Source organism: Pyrgilauda ruficollis, unplaced genomic scaffold (assembly GCF_017590135.1).
Source record: "Pyrgilauda ruficollis isolate IOZ18807 unplaced genomic scaffold, ASM1759013v1 scaffold110, whole genome shotgun sequence".
Lineage (NCBI taxonomy): Eukaryota > Metazoa > Chordata > Aves > Passeriformes > Passeridae > Pyrgilauda > Pyrgilauda ruficollis.
Genome location: NW_024509211.1, coordinates 1,255,670 through 1,269,010, shown reverse-complemented (window position 1 = coordinate 1,269,010; position 13,341 = coordinate 1,255,670). Strand labels below are relative to the sequence as shown.

The window sequence follows — 13,341 nt, the reverse complement described above, 5'->3', positions numbered from 1 at the left end:
GGCAGGAGGATTTATCTTCCAGGGCCACATGCTCAGCTGCTGTAGTGTCATTTCCTGTACCAATCAGGAAATTAAGGATCTGAGGATCTGCAGACTGAGGATCGCAGTGCACCTCGAAGCTTCTCCAAAATCAGCCAGTAGGGTTGAGATTGTGGAATCTCGGAATGGTTGGGACTGGAAGGGACCTCGAAGACCCTCTCTGTTCACAGCCTTCTGCAGGCTGGTGGCCAGGGACACCTTCCACCAGCCCAGATGCCCCAAGCCCTGCCCAACCTGGCCTTGACTGCACTGGCTGGGGAAGGGTAATATTTCTCCTCAAGGCATTGCCCTGTAACTCTGCACAAGCCATGGCAATCATTAAATTTGTTGGATTTATATTCTGTTGTATTCTAGTTCTTGATAACTTTACCAAATTTTAACTGTTTGGACCAAGATTCTTCCATGGTGCTTGTCCCAGACTTTTTAAGAAAAGTGATTGAAGTTCACCTGCTGCAGTGGATGAATCATGGGAAGAATAAACCATTAATTAATTTTTTTACTGGAGACCTCTGAAAAAAAAATAATTGTACAGCAAAGTTTTAGAACTGAGAGTGCAGGGATCAGAAGAACTCTGGAAGAGGTGTATCAGTGCTCTGGAAAAGCCTGGAAGCATTCTTTCATACAAACTGCCTCTGCAGCTGCTGCTTCTAAGTAGTTCCATTTGGGTAAATAAACAGCACACAAATGCCACCTTAAAAAAGGTTGTTAAAGCTGCAAAGTCAAGGCCCGTGAGTAAAGAAAGATTTTTCATCTTCAGCAGGATACAGCTTTGATGAGGAGCCTGCAGGGAGAGCTCAGAGCCCCCTCCAGGGCTTCAGGGGGCTCCAGGAGAGATGGAGAGGGACTTCAGACATGGGCATGAGGTGACAGGACACAGGGAAGAGCTTCAGACTGCCAGAGGGCTGGGTTAGATGGGGTGTTGGGAAGGAATTCTTGACTGTGAGGGTGGGGGTGATCTGGCACAGGTTCTCCTCCCAGAGAAGCTGTGGCTGCCCCATCCTTGGAGGTGTCCAAGGCCAGGTTGGAGGGGGTTTGGAGCAATCTGGGATGGTGGAAGGTGTGGGGGTGGAACAAGCCTGTCTTTAAGGTCCCTTTAACCCAGACCAGTCTGGGTTTCTCTGAAAGCTGGTGAATATGAACATTTTCAGCACACAGGAAGCCCATGAGCTGAGGCAGGGTGGGTTCTCACTGCTGGCAACTCCCTGTGCCACTCCAGGAGCTGTGCCAGGGCAGAAGCTGATCCCACGTGTGCTCCAGCAGAGGTGTTGCCATCTCCATAAACAAAGTTTGCATTTCCTCTCCCAGAGCAGACACAGCTTTTGAACACAGTGTGATCAGTAAATATTTAATCATACAACAAATTGTGACAGCCAGTTCACAGCAGCGTCCTGCTGATGCCTTTTTGGATAACGGGAGGTTTTGTACCTTGGCTTGCTTTTAACATCTTGTGCCTGCCTGGGGCCACTGAAGGAGAAACAAATAGTGTGTAGATGTCAAAATGTGTTTTGAAGACCCCACAGAAGAACTGAGTTCACAGAGAAATGCCAAGGCACCTTTGCCAGCCTCAGCGAGGGGCTACGCACTGTGGGCAGATAAAGTGGAAAATAGCTTAAAACGTGCAAGGGAAAAGGAAAAGGAGGAACCAGACCTAATGTCGTAGGGAAAGGAGTGTCAAAAGGTCAGGAAGGGAGCTGGGAAGCCAAATTTAGTTCCTGCTTTCTGGATGAGTGTGCTGAGTTGTCTCCCCATGTCCATTTCTTTTCCAAGAGATTTGGGCAGGTTGAGGCAGGCTTGGGCTGCAGCCAGACTTGGGTTGCAGCTGGCCAGGCAGGGAAAAGGGGGTAGATGGTGCAGGTCAGGGAGCAGACAGTGCCATGGTGGCTGTTAAAGTTCACTGGGTTAATTCAAAGTTCACCCAAGCAAAATTTTTCTCTGAGAACATAAATGGTGATTGTCAGTTTGACGTTTGTTTGATTATCCAGCTGTTCAAGTCTTCTCCAGTTGGGCAATTCATGCATCAACATTCCCATCAGGTAGGTGTAGTTGTTCTGGAATTAAAAATATGCTGCCTTCCAGGCAGATGCCATTTTCTTTATTATTTATTTGTGCTAGTAAGTAAATTGAAAATTGTGCTTTTTTAAGGGAAAGGAGCAGATGCACCCTTGTGCCATTAAGTTGTCAGAGCTGAGCAGATGAAGCACGAAGCATTTCTGCAAAATTGTTCTCACAAGTCTCATTTGGGGAAAAAAAGTTTAACCTGCAAGAGAAAGGGATGAAATCTGTAATGGAACAGGACAGGTTGCTTGGTAGATACAGACTGACTGAAAATAATTAATCTTTTCCTTATGTTCTGCACTTTAACCAGCTCTCCTTTGCTGAAAGAGTGCAGATTTGAAGTAGATATTAGGAAAATATTCTTGACTGTGAGGGTGGTGAGGCCCTGGCACAGGGGGCCCAGAGAAGCTGAGGATCCCCCATCCCTGGCAGAGCCACATTTTCACCATCTGGGGGTCGTGGTGGAGATTTATTAAAAGGAAAGGTGATGGATGAAGCTTCATCAGCAGCAGGATGGAGCTCTGGAATGAAGCTGTAATGCTGGATTTGGAAACCAGGCAACATCTGCAGGGATGAGTGATAATGTGCCATGGAAAAACAGAATTGCTTTAACCGATGATTAAAAAAGAGGATATGATTAAAACAAGCTGATTAGATGAAACCAAAGTGACAAGACAAAGCAGCAGGGCATCCAAGAGGGGAGGGGGGAGACACAGCTGATGGCACTGGGGCATGAATTATTGATTGAAATCTCCACCAGAAGTCTTTGCATTTTCTTATCTGGGAAGGGAGAGAATGAATGAGAAGCGAACAGAATTATTAAGCAGCTTTATCATTGCATTGGAGTGGATAATTAGGCAATTAGGATTACTAAAAGTTGGCAAAGCAAGAGGCCCTGAGGACTTGTGCTCCTGATTTCAGAGGAGGGTGGAGAGGAAAGCAGGGAAAAGCCTTTGGAGGGAGATTTGTGGTGCCTTGTGGTGAGGCTGAAAGGCAGAGCCAGGCTCTGGCACCCAGCCCCTGCAGCTGCCAGGACAGAGGGGGGCACAGGAGACCTGGAAAATGAAAAAGAACTTGTCTGAGGATGGACAGTCCTTGGAACAGCAGCAGGGAGGGACATCAGGAGTGAGGGCTTCAACATAAAAGGGATGTGGACCCAAGCGAGCCCAGAGGAGACCACAGAGATGCTCTGAGGCTGGAGACAGGCTGGGAGAGGTGGGGGTGTTCAGCCTGGAGAGGAGAAGGCTCTGGGGAGACCTCAGAGCACTTTTCTGATGTTGGGCATCCAGTGCCATATTCCCTCAGGTGTCACCTGCTGTCCCCTCCTGAGCCTGCATCTGCCAGGACCTGAGCTTCCACAAGGGTTTTGCTCACAGGGGATTGTGACTGTCCCTTTGGGCCAGGTCCCTCCCAAAAGGGCCAGGCAGACACCACAGGCTGCTGCTTACCTCTGCAAATGAACCCCACTTTCTTCTCTTCTTTGAGAGCTTCTGAATAGCTGCTGCACATTTGGGAGGGGAAAGCTGGGTGAAACTGCCTAAAAATAGCACATTGCATCTGTCTGAACTCATCCTGGGCTGCTCTGAGGCCAGGGCCAGACGTGTGTGCTCCTCCTCTGTGCTCCTGACTGGCTTAATCTTAAGCTATATGTTATTTAAAATTAATTTGTAGAGATGCAGACATTATATAAATCACTGAGGAAATGTCAGATTATGTATGTAATTTGCTGAAGTGCTCCACACTCATCTTACTTAGCTCCCCATGAAAGCAAGGGATCAAAATTAAGCTGAGGCAGAGAGTTTGGACCAGTCACCATCCTGAAAGCGCAGTGGAAGATGAGCCAGCACTGCAGACACTTGTTAGTAATTCACACCCAGAGACTCTTGGAATTTCTTCAGGCCATTCAGCAATCAGAGAAAGGAGGAATAAAGGGGATGGTGAAAAATACATGGACCAGAGTATTTCTTACTAATTATTTGCTTGCCCTCATTGGCAAGTCACCTGGTGTTCTTGGAGAGCGCAGCATTTTCATGGGAAGGTGCCAGCCACAACGCTCCTCTCCCAAGACCCAGCCAGAATATTAATTATGGATCCTGTTGCATAATTAGTCTGAAGCCTGGAATTAATTGATGGTAGCTGCTTAGCATAGATATCAATTCTGCCTTGGAATAACGCTCTGTCTCCTGCCCACACACAGATGGGTAAATCACCGGAGCAGCGAGTGCTCAGTTGTGGTGACACAGGGGTTTGTGATCTCCTGCCAGGTGTTGGAACAGTGCACGGGTGACATGAGAAGAGTTTGTAATTCATGGTAACCCAGTGCTCCTTGACTTGTCCTGGCCCCAGCCTGACAGGGCTGGCCCCTTGGCTGTGACAGCTCCACACTCTCTGCTCCTTCCTGGTGCAATCCTGCCAGAGCACTGAAGGGTTCCTGACCTCCTGCCTGAACCTCATTAATTTGGAGCCATTATTTTCCTCTAGCAAAGGTCAGAGGCTGTGGTTGCATTAGAACATCCCCTGGAGAGGCACCTAGCCAGGGAGAATCACCTTGGGTTGATTTCCAAAGGCACCTTCACGGCTGAAAACAAGGCTGGGTTTAATAACAAACAAATGTGTAATAGCAAATAAAAGATTTGTACTGTGGAGCTGGTGGGCCCCAGCGGGCCTGCTGCTGTTGTTTGGTGGAGCAGAGGGGAACAAAGCCAGCATCTGTGTTCATTAAAAATAGGTATAGAATATTCTTAGCTCAGCCCCTGCCTCTGCCTTGGCAGAAATACTCTGGAGTTAATTGCTGCTGTTGTTCAGTGCAGGAAAGTGGGTCGGCTGTTGGTGAGATCACTGATCCCATGGAATTGTTGGGAGAGGTGTAAAAATAGGCTTTGTGCTCAGCTGGGGTTTGGGCCAGCTGAGCACTGCAGGTGTGGATGCTGTCCCCAGCCCTGTGGGTGTGCAGCTGCGTGGCTGAGCCACTGTCACCACTCCTGGCAGTGTCACACCTGGAGACCCAGCCCAGGGCAGCCAGGGGTTTCCTTCCTCTCTGGGATTCCACTGGGAGCTCCCTCAAGCTGCACCAAGGGAAATACAGGTTGGATATTAGGAAAAAGAAATGGTGATAAAGTTCTGGAATGGCTGCCCGGGGAGGTGGTGCAGTCACCATCCCTGGGTGTGTTTAACAAAGCCTGGATGTGGCACTGGGTGCCAGGGCTGAGTTGAGCTGTTGGGGCTGGGTTGGACTCGATGATCCTGATTGTCTCTTCCAAACCAGGGATTCTGTGAATCCAGGGCATGCAAGCTTGGGCTGGCAGAGGAGGATTGTGGTGGCACCTCCCTAAACTGAGTTTTGTATGGCTTAGCCTCTGCAGGCCAGGACTGATGGTGGGAAGAGCCGATAAAACAAGACCTCTTGTCCTCTTCCAGTGCTCTGTGTGTGTCCCTCTCCTGGGTAATTAATCTTTTTTCTCAGCTCCCCATCAGAGATAAGTGCAGCTGTGCCTCTTTCACATGTGTTCACCTTTAGCTAATTTGGGATCCTTCTGTTTGGAAGGTGTTATGTTGCTAACACTTCAAAGGGAGTTTTCAGATGGCTTTGAACTTGTGCTGTGTCTGAGACATAAAGCAGCCATTTGCTGCTGGCCCTCCTGTGCCCCCTCCCCATCACAGAAAGGCTCCTTTCAGAAGGGTGCTCTGAGTGCTGCAGACACTGATATTGCTAATTCAGGCTTTGAAGGGACGTTTCATAACAAAGCAGGCTTGGAAATCAGGTCTAAATCCATAAACTTTGTGTTACATTTGGGATTTAATGTGCCCTGGAAGAAATATCCCTCAGAAGGACATTGCTGCATCCAAGAGTCCCCTGTGCCTTTAGCATTGCCCTCCTGGAGAAATGAGAATCCTTGGAAAAACAGTTGCTGAGCCTCCCAAAAAACCCAATATTTAACTTTTTATTGCCTATTACCTATGAGCAGGAATTTGGTAAAATCCTGGTGGATCCTTGTGGGCATTTTGCCGTGCAGACACAACCTGTGGTGTTAGTGACTCCTGCACCCACTGCTCAGCCCTTGCAGCTCTTTGACATCAGTGAATATTCCCTCCCAAAGCACCTGCCATTGCACAATTTTGATTCTCAGCTGTGATATTTCATATTTTATTTAACTGTCAGGAGAAGAACGTCGCAGTGCTGGCAGTATAAATTTGCTTGGGTTTGTGCTTCAGCCCCTCCAGTGCCTTCCCAGCCCTCTGGAGGTTTCCCAGAGCAGGCAGTGGCTATTCCAGAAAAGCAGGGGAATAAAAGGCAGTGAAAAATACATTTTTAGCCATTATTACAGGCTATACAAAATACAGGAAGAATATCCACACAGAGGAGGCCAGTGGAGGGGATAACTGCACTGAAAGGTTTTCTCCTGGTCAGACACCCCGGTGTTTGTAGGAGAAGTGATGGCCAAAAATCCACAACCTGAAATACTGGTTTTTATTTTCCTTTCTAAATCACTCTGAAGATGGGAATTGCTCAGCCAAAGGTGAGCTGCTTGCCTGCCAACTCACTCCAAGACTTTCTTGTGTTGATTTGCTGCATTTGCTTTTTCTCATGAATGAGAAAAGAGGTAATCTAATGCTCAGCCTTATCAGCTTATCAATTTAATTGCTGTCTGTTTTAATGTTATCACTATCACTTGTTACTAATTAACAGAAGCAACATGATTGCAGCTTTTATTTTTCCTTATTTTTCAGTGAGAAGCTGGATGGAGAAGCTGAAAGATAAGGTAGGAGGCTCAGTGTTTCAGTTCCTTTCAAAGCAAAACCACTTTTATTTGCAGGAATAAATAAATTCTTGTCAGTGCAGTTCTTTATCTCTATACAGACAGTTGAGAAAGGGCTTAAAATTTTTTCTGGGAGGCAAATGAACCAGATGCTGCTGGTATAGAGTGGTGTGAATCCACAAAACATCCCTGATGGGTTGGAGCTAAGGGCAGGAGGGACAGAAGTGTTTGATTGATTTCTCTGCACCAGAAAATGACCTTGGCACATAACCCAAGTTACTTTTTTTTTTTTATTTCCCCTTAACTTATCCTAGAATAGCTTTGGTTGGAAAGGACCTTTGGAAGTCCATCTAGTCCAGCCCCTCTGCACTGAGCAGGGGTATCTTCACCAGACCAGGTGTTTAGGACCCTGGTCCATCTAGTCCAGCCCCTCTGCACTGAGCAGGGGTATCTTCACCAGAACAGGTGTTTAGGACCCTGTCCAGCCTGACCTGGAATGTTTCCAGGGACCCCAGGACAAAGAATTATCTTCACCAGAACAGGTGTTTAGGACCCTGTCCAGCCTGACCTGGAATGTTTCCAGGGACCCCAGGATAAAGAACTTGGTTCCACCCCTTTTCTCTGCGTGCTGAGCTCAGTTCTGGATCCAAATCAAGAGGGTCTGGTGCTGCTCTCTGGTGAGAGGCTGCAAATCCCTGCAAGGAGAATGATCAAACACAGCAAAACTGATAAACCAGGTCCCAGACCCTGATCCTTCCTCCTGGCATCCCAGGGGCTGGTCCATGCAATAAGAGCTGTGCCAGCCACAGGCTGTGATGGCTTTTTGAGCTCTGCTGCCCTGGAGCAAATATTGACATTTCAGAATGGCTGTGAAGCCTTCCAAGTGTTGTGTTGCTGGCAGCAGAGCCATGAAGCTGGAAATGAGGTGACAGCAAGAACATTTTGTGACTCAGCAGGCCTTGGAAATTCTTGAGGAGGGTCAGAGTCAGTAGGAACAAAAACCATCACAAGGACTGGGAGTGATCTCTGCAAACCCATCCCTAAGCTTAGGCAGACTCACCCAGCCAGCCCAGTGCTCCACACCACATTTCAGCAGCACTTTTACCATCAGGGCAGAGCAGAGAAACAGGGCTTGGGTCTCTGTTTGCCAGCACTGGGGGTGGGAGGGTTCCAGGTGGTTCCTGCCCAGCCTTGCTGAGCTGCCTTTCTGCCTGCACTAGGAAGGAGGCAAGTCTAGAGCAAGTCTAGAGTCTCCTTGGCCTGGGACTGATCCAGAGCAGATGCTGAAAGGACAGAGAATGGTTTTCCCAGCCAAGGTAAAGAGCAGCCCCCGAGGCTGGCCGTGTGCCTGGAGGGATTGCAGCATGCACAGGTCACTGCTCGTGCCAGCACGTGGCACAGCTCCAGCTTGGGGACAGCAGTGTCTTCTCCCTGGAGCTGTAGCTTGTCTTTCCTCTTGTCACCTTGTTGGCCACCTCTGTCCTTCCCTGTTGCAGAGGGGCTGCATGCTCCTGTCTCCAGCAGAGTCTGAAGCTGGCACAGGCAGAGCCTGGGCTGTGTGGCAGAGCCTGGGCTGTGTGGCAGAGCCTGGGCTGTGTGGCAGAGCCCGGGCTGTGTGGCAGTGCCTGGGCTGTGTGGCAGTGCCCAGCACTGCTGCAGCTGAGGATCCACTCCAAAGAGAGACTCACTCCTGAGCCACCTCCCTGCTTTGGCATCTTTCACCTGGCTCACATTTTTCCATAGAAAAACCCAACAAAAAGCACTCCCCCCCCCCACTCCCAACCAGTTGCTGGTGTCACAAATCACTTCCAAACAAGCCTGTTGACCCCATTCCCTCCTCCTCCTAACTGAGTTTATCAGCACCAGTCTCTGTGCCCCTCTCCTTTGCCCCATCCTCTGTTTTATAATCCCTCCACCCAGATGAGGATTCCAGCTCATCTCGGAGAGAAATGTCCTTCCTGTTCCTCAGCAGAGGACCAGGAGCACAGGGTCAGGGACAGATTTATGTCTGGCCTCCTGCAGTCACTGTGCAAATGCTGCATTTGGTGGGACAAATAATGGACATGGAGTTCCTCTCAAGTTCTCTTGCTGTTATCTCAGAGCCCAGCAGGGCCAGGAAGGTCATGAGCTTGGATTGGGTGTATTAAAAGCATCCCTAAAGAAGCTACATTTTCCACATAAAGGGGTGAAAATGTGGCTTTGGCCTGTGAAATGGGGTTTTCTATCAAGAAAGTGCAGAAGCCTCAGAAGCTGGGCTGCAAGACACAGAAGGGCTGGATTTGAATCACATCACAGGTTTTTGGGGTATAAAACATTGATCTGGGGGCTGGGGGAAACCTGTAAAAGGCCATGGGCTGGTCAGGTGTGGTAAAGGCTCACAGACAGGCTGAGGAGTTCATTGTGATTTCTGACATGCAAACTCAGCTGGGCAGCAGCTCAAAGCCACTTGCAGCCTCCCCTCACTGCCCATGCCAGCAGCAAAGTTCCAGAAATAGAAAACCCCACGCTGCACTAATTAGGTCACCCGATTAAGGCACCTTAATTGCCTCACAGAGACAGCCTTCAGCTGTGCCCTCACTAACCTCCTTTTTTGGGAGCTGGGCTCAGGCTGCAGCCCCTTGCCAGCAGCTGAGCAGGGCTGGGTGTTCTGGGAGGGGGTTCAGGGAGCCTGAACGATGCAGCTGAAGGTCCCTCCAGCTTTGGGATCCAGACACAGAGGAGATGTTACTGTTTAAAGCACTGAGTGGGATCTGGAGGGGCTCCCCCAAGCCCTCCTTGGCATGGTGCCTGCTCCAGCTGGAAGCTGTTGTTGTCATTCTCCAGGTAGGTGTACACAGGCAGGCTAGTGCACCTGAATAGCTCTTCTTTTTTCCTTTTCCCTCCCACTCAGTGGATTATGGAAGAGAAGTAATTATGGTGTGTGTGTGCTGTGTTGTGTTTTGAGAGCACAGATGAAGACAGGTGGTTGTAAGCAATGGGCTGAGTCTCGCTAGGAGCTGTCTGACAGTCCTCAGAATTGGTGCCTGTGTCCCTTGGCAGGTGTAAAATCGATTTTTGGGGGATGTAGCAGGCAGAGGGTGAAGCTGTAGTGGCACAGCAGAGGACTGTGGCTGCAGTGTGAGGAGAGGCAGAGCTGCAGAGGGGGGAGCCAGGCTGTACCTGCCTCCCTTGGCACACCAGCCCAGATTAGGTGAGGATTCTGAGGCAATCTGGCACTTTAAAACTGAGGTTCCTTTTCGTTTAAAGCAGTGAAATATAAAATAGCAAGCAGTTGGGAATATTTTCCTAAGGATTTTGAGTGTTTAGATGTGTAATTTTAGATTAGCCATGCTGTCTGTATTTTTTGTTTTAATGGGCAGTGCAAACACACTGATCACAGCCATTGAATTGGGGCTGGTTAATTTTGCTGTGCTCCCCTTAAGGCCACCTGAGGGTGTGAGTGCCCTCCCTCTGTGTCACCATCCTGCTGCCATGCAGGGGACCCCTTCCCATGCAAATCCAAAGGATTTGGCTCAGAGATTTTGAGTACAAAGCCAAGGAGGCCTCGAGATCACCTTCCTTTGGCAGCCAAGGTTTTCCTTCAAAACAAAAAAAAACCACTCCCCCCCACTCCCAGCCAGCTGCTGGTGTCACAAATCACTTGCAAATAAACCTGCTGACCCCATTCCCTCCTCTTCCCAATTGAGTTTATCAGCACAGTCTTACATGCCCCTCTCCTTTGCCCCATCCTCTGTTTTATAATCCCTCTACCCAGATTCCAGCACACAATGGCCCATCTCTGAGAGATGACCCTCTCCCACAGGCAGGCAGTGCAGGGTCTCAGCTGTCAGCAGTAAATGTCTGTCAGGAAAAGCTGAGTTGTGCTGATGACCAGCTGGCTCCTGGAGTGGGGAATCATCCCGTGCAGGCAGGAGATGGGGGCTCAAATCCAATAAACTTTGAGGAAATTACCGTAGGGATACATTGCAGTCCTTGGCTGGTGAAAATGGCTCTGAAAGGATGGTTTTGGGAGTGTTACTCTGCTCCTCTCTCCTCCATTTAGGCAGGATACATGTCAGGGATGCTGGTTCCTGTGGGAGTTGGAATAGCTGGAGCTCTCTTCATCCTGGGAGCGCTCTACAGCATTAAGATGATGAATCGCCGGAGGAGAAACGGCTCCAAGAGGCACAAAAGGAAGGTATGGAAACTGCCAGGGGAAGGTATGGAAACTGCCAGGGGAAGGTATGGAAACTACCAGGGGAAGGTATGGAAACTGCCAGGGGAAGGTATGGAAACTCTGAACCTTCCTGGCTGGAAATCAAACTCAGCCTGGCTGGGGTCTGTCTGAGCTGGGGCACCTCAGTTACGGGATGGGGGCATCCGAATTTCCTCCATTTGGTTCCTTTTTGAACGTGCACTGTGAAAAACGCCAGTCACTTGTTTTTAAAAGTTTAAAAGTTTAGTAGTAATAAAATGGTTATAAAAATAGTAATATAATTAGAGTAATAAAAATTTGAACAATTGAGATGAGGACAATACGAGACAATAAAGACAAAGAGTTATGGACAGTGCAGGTACCTCTTTCTGGGAAAAATTAAGCCTGAAATGGACACACATTAACAGAGGATTAACCCTGAAAAACAATAGCCTGTTGCATATTCATTCAATTCATACATGATCCATAAATTCCATTCAAACAAAGGATTCTGTCTGGTCAGTGTCAACTTCTTCCTCTTAAACCTAACAGCATCTTCCTGGTTAAGCAAGGTGGGAAGAAGTTAGTTTCTTCTGATAAAAGAGCAATAAATTCTTTTTCTCTGAAAGATTTAGGTGTCCTGCTGCTGCTATCTGGTGTGAGTACCTCATTCTTAAAAAAAAAAACCCACATATATAGTTCCTATTTTAACTACAAAAGTTAGCTTTTAACTATAAAACTACATTTACCACACTGTTGAATGTCAATGCAGCACTGCTGATCAATACAACATAATACATACGGTAAATATCTGCGTAGAGCCACATAATGTGCACTTTTCACATGCAGCTCTCTGATGTTTGTTCTCCTCCCCAGCAGAGGGAATTTAACAGCATGCAGGACCGAGTGATGCTCTTGGCCGACAGCTCTGAAGACGAATTTTGAGTGGAACTGCAGTGCCCTTGGGAGAGCCCGTGACTTTTCAGAGGAGGGAGAGAGGGGGAGAGAGAGGAAGAAGAACAAGCGACTTTTCTGCTGCAGCAATGCTGCTCCCTCGGCTGCCCCGGGCAGGGGAGGTGTCCCCAGCCCAATGACAATGACAATGCTATGCTCTAAGTGTGCCACCCCTGGTGTTTGTTTTGATACAGTAGTGGAGATCTCACACTCTTGCCCCGGCGTCTCATTCAGAGCCACAGCTGGATGATTATTGTCCTCTTGCCCTGGTGTACTGTTTTGGTCCTGGCTGGCAGTAATCTAATCATAACAATAGCTCTCACCCATCCCAGGAATGGAAATCTTTACTGTGAATGACTTCTGTCCAATTCATTTTAAATGTTACATTACCTGAGCTAGAGTTCCTTAGTGCTAAGATTAGCTGCTCTGCTTAATTAATGAGTTGTAAGCCTGACCTGTGCCCCTGGCTGCCCGAGAAGTGCCCACGTACAGGGTTCTTGATACAGTTTGAAGCACATTTCTGCCCTTGGGTGCCCCCACTCTCACCCCTTTCTTCCTTCTGCTCTGCTCCACACTGCTTGGAGACACACAGGAATGGCCTCAGCATTGATTCCTCCTCAAAATTCCCTGTCCATTCCCAACTAGCACTGTCTGTTACAGCACAATAAATACCAGCACTCACCTACTGATGGCTGCTCTTGCCTGCATCTCTTGGCTTTTGCTCAGTGTGCAAGGAGGTGAGAGAAGAGGCAGGTCAGAGACTCTCCCAGCTTCTGCCTCCTCTTGGAAGGACACTAGCTCCAGGTTCTTCTCTTTCCAAGGCTGCATTCCCATAGGGATGAGAGTGGAGCCTCAGAACCCCTTTATCCCACTGGAAAATGCGTTTTCAGCCCCTGAAAGCTGCGTGAACAACAGCACCTTTGGGGAATCTGGATGGGTCTTGTCTCACAGAACCACAGAATGGTTTGGGTTGGAAGGGACGTCCAAGGCACCTGGTGCCAGCCCTGACACCTTCCACTCTCCCAGGTTGCTCCAAGCCTTGTCCAGTCTAGCCTGGAAAACTTCCAGGGATGGGCTGCCACAGCTTCTCTGGGGAACTGGAGCCCAAACCATGGAATACAGAAAGGCACTAAAGCTTGGGGAGCAGGTGCAGTCACTGTTGAGGGATTCCTGGCTAACAGTGGGAAAACAGCAAGAGCTGGAGAGATGTCAGCTGTGGTGAGGGGTGAGATGGCCCCACTGGGAACCCTTGGCTGTGGGGAGAAAGGCGAATTCATAGCACAGATGGGTGCAGGGGGTTGTGGAGGTGCCCTGTCAGTCCTGAGTACTGGCATTGAGCAGGTGCTGGAGGTGTCACAGGCA

The 13,341-nt window shown here is 48.8% G+C and overlaps 1 protein-coding gene across 1 annotated transcript in view; it reads left to right on the top strand.

Annotated features, from left to right (window-relative positions):
- ARMH4 (armadillo like helical domain containing 4) overlaps positions 1-12,664 on the top strand; it is a 49,039-nt gene extending 36,375 nt beyond the window's left edge. The window contains exons 5-7 of the mRNA XM_041476852.1: positions 6,823-6,854; positions 10,894-11,028; positions 11,902-12,664. Coding sequence (XP_041332786.1) covers positions 6,823-6,854; positions 10,894-11,028; positions 11,902-11,970 — 236 coding nt within the window. The 3' untranslated portion in view covers positions 11,971-12,664. The remainder of the gene's footprint in view (positions 1-6,822; positions 6,855-10,893; positions 11,029-11,901) is intronic.
- Positions 12,665-13,341: the final 677 nt, after the last annotated feature.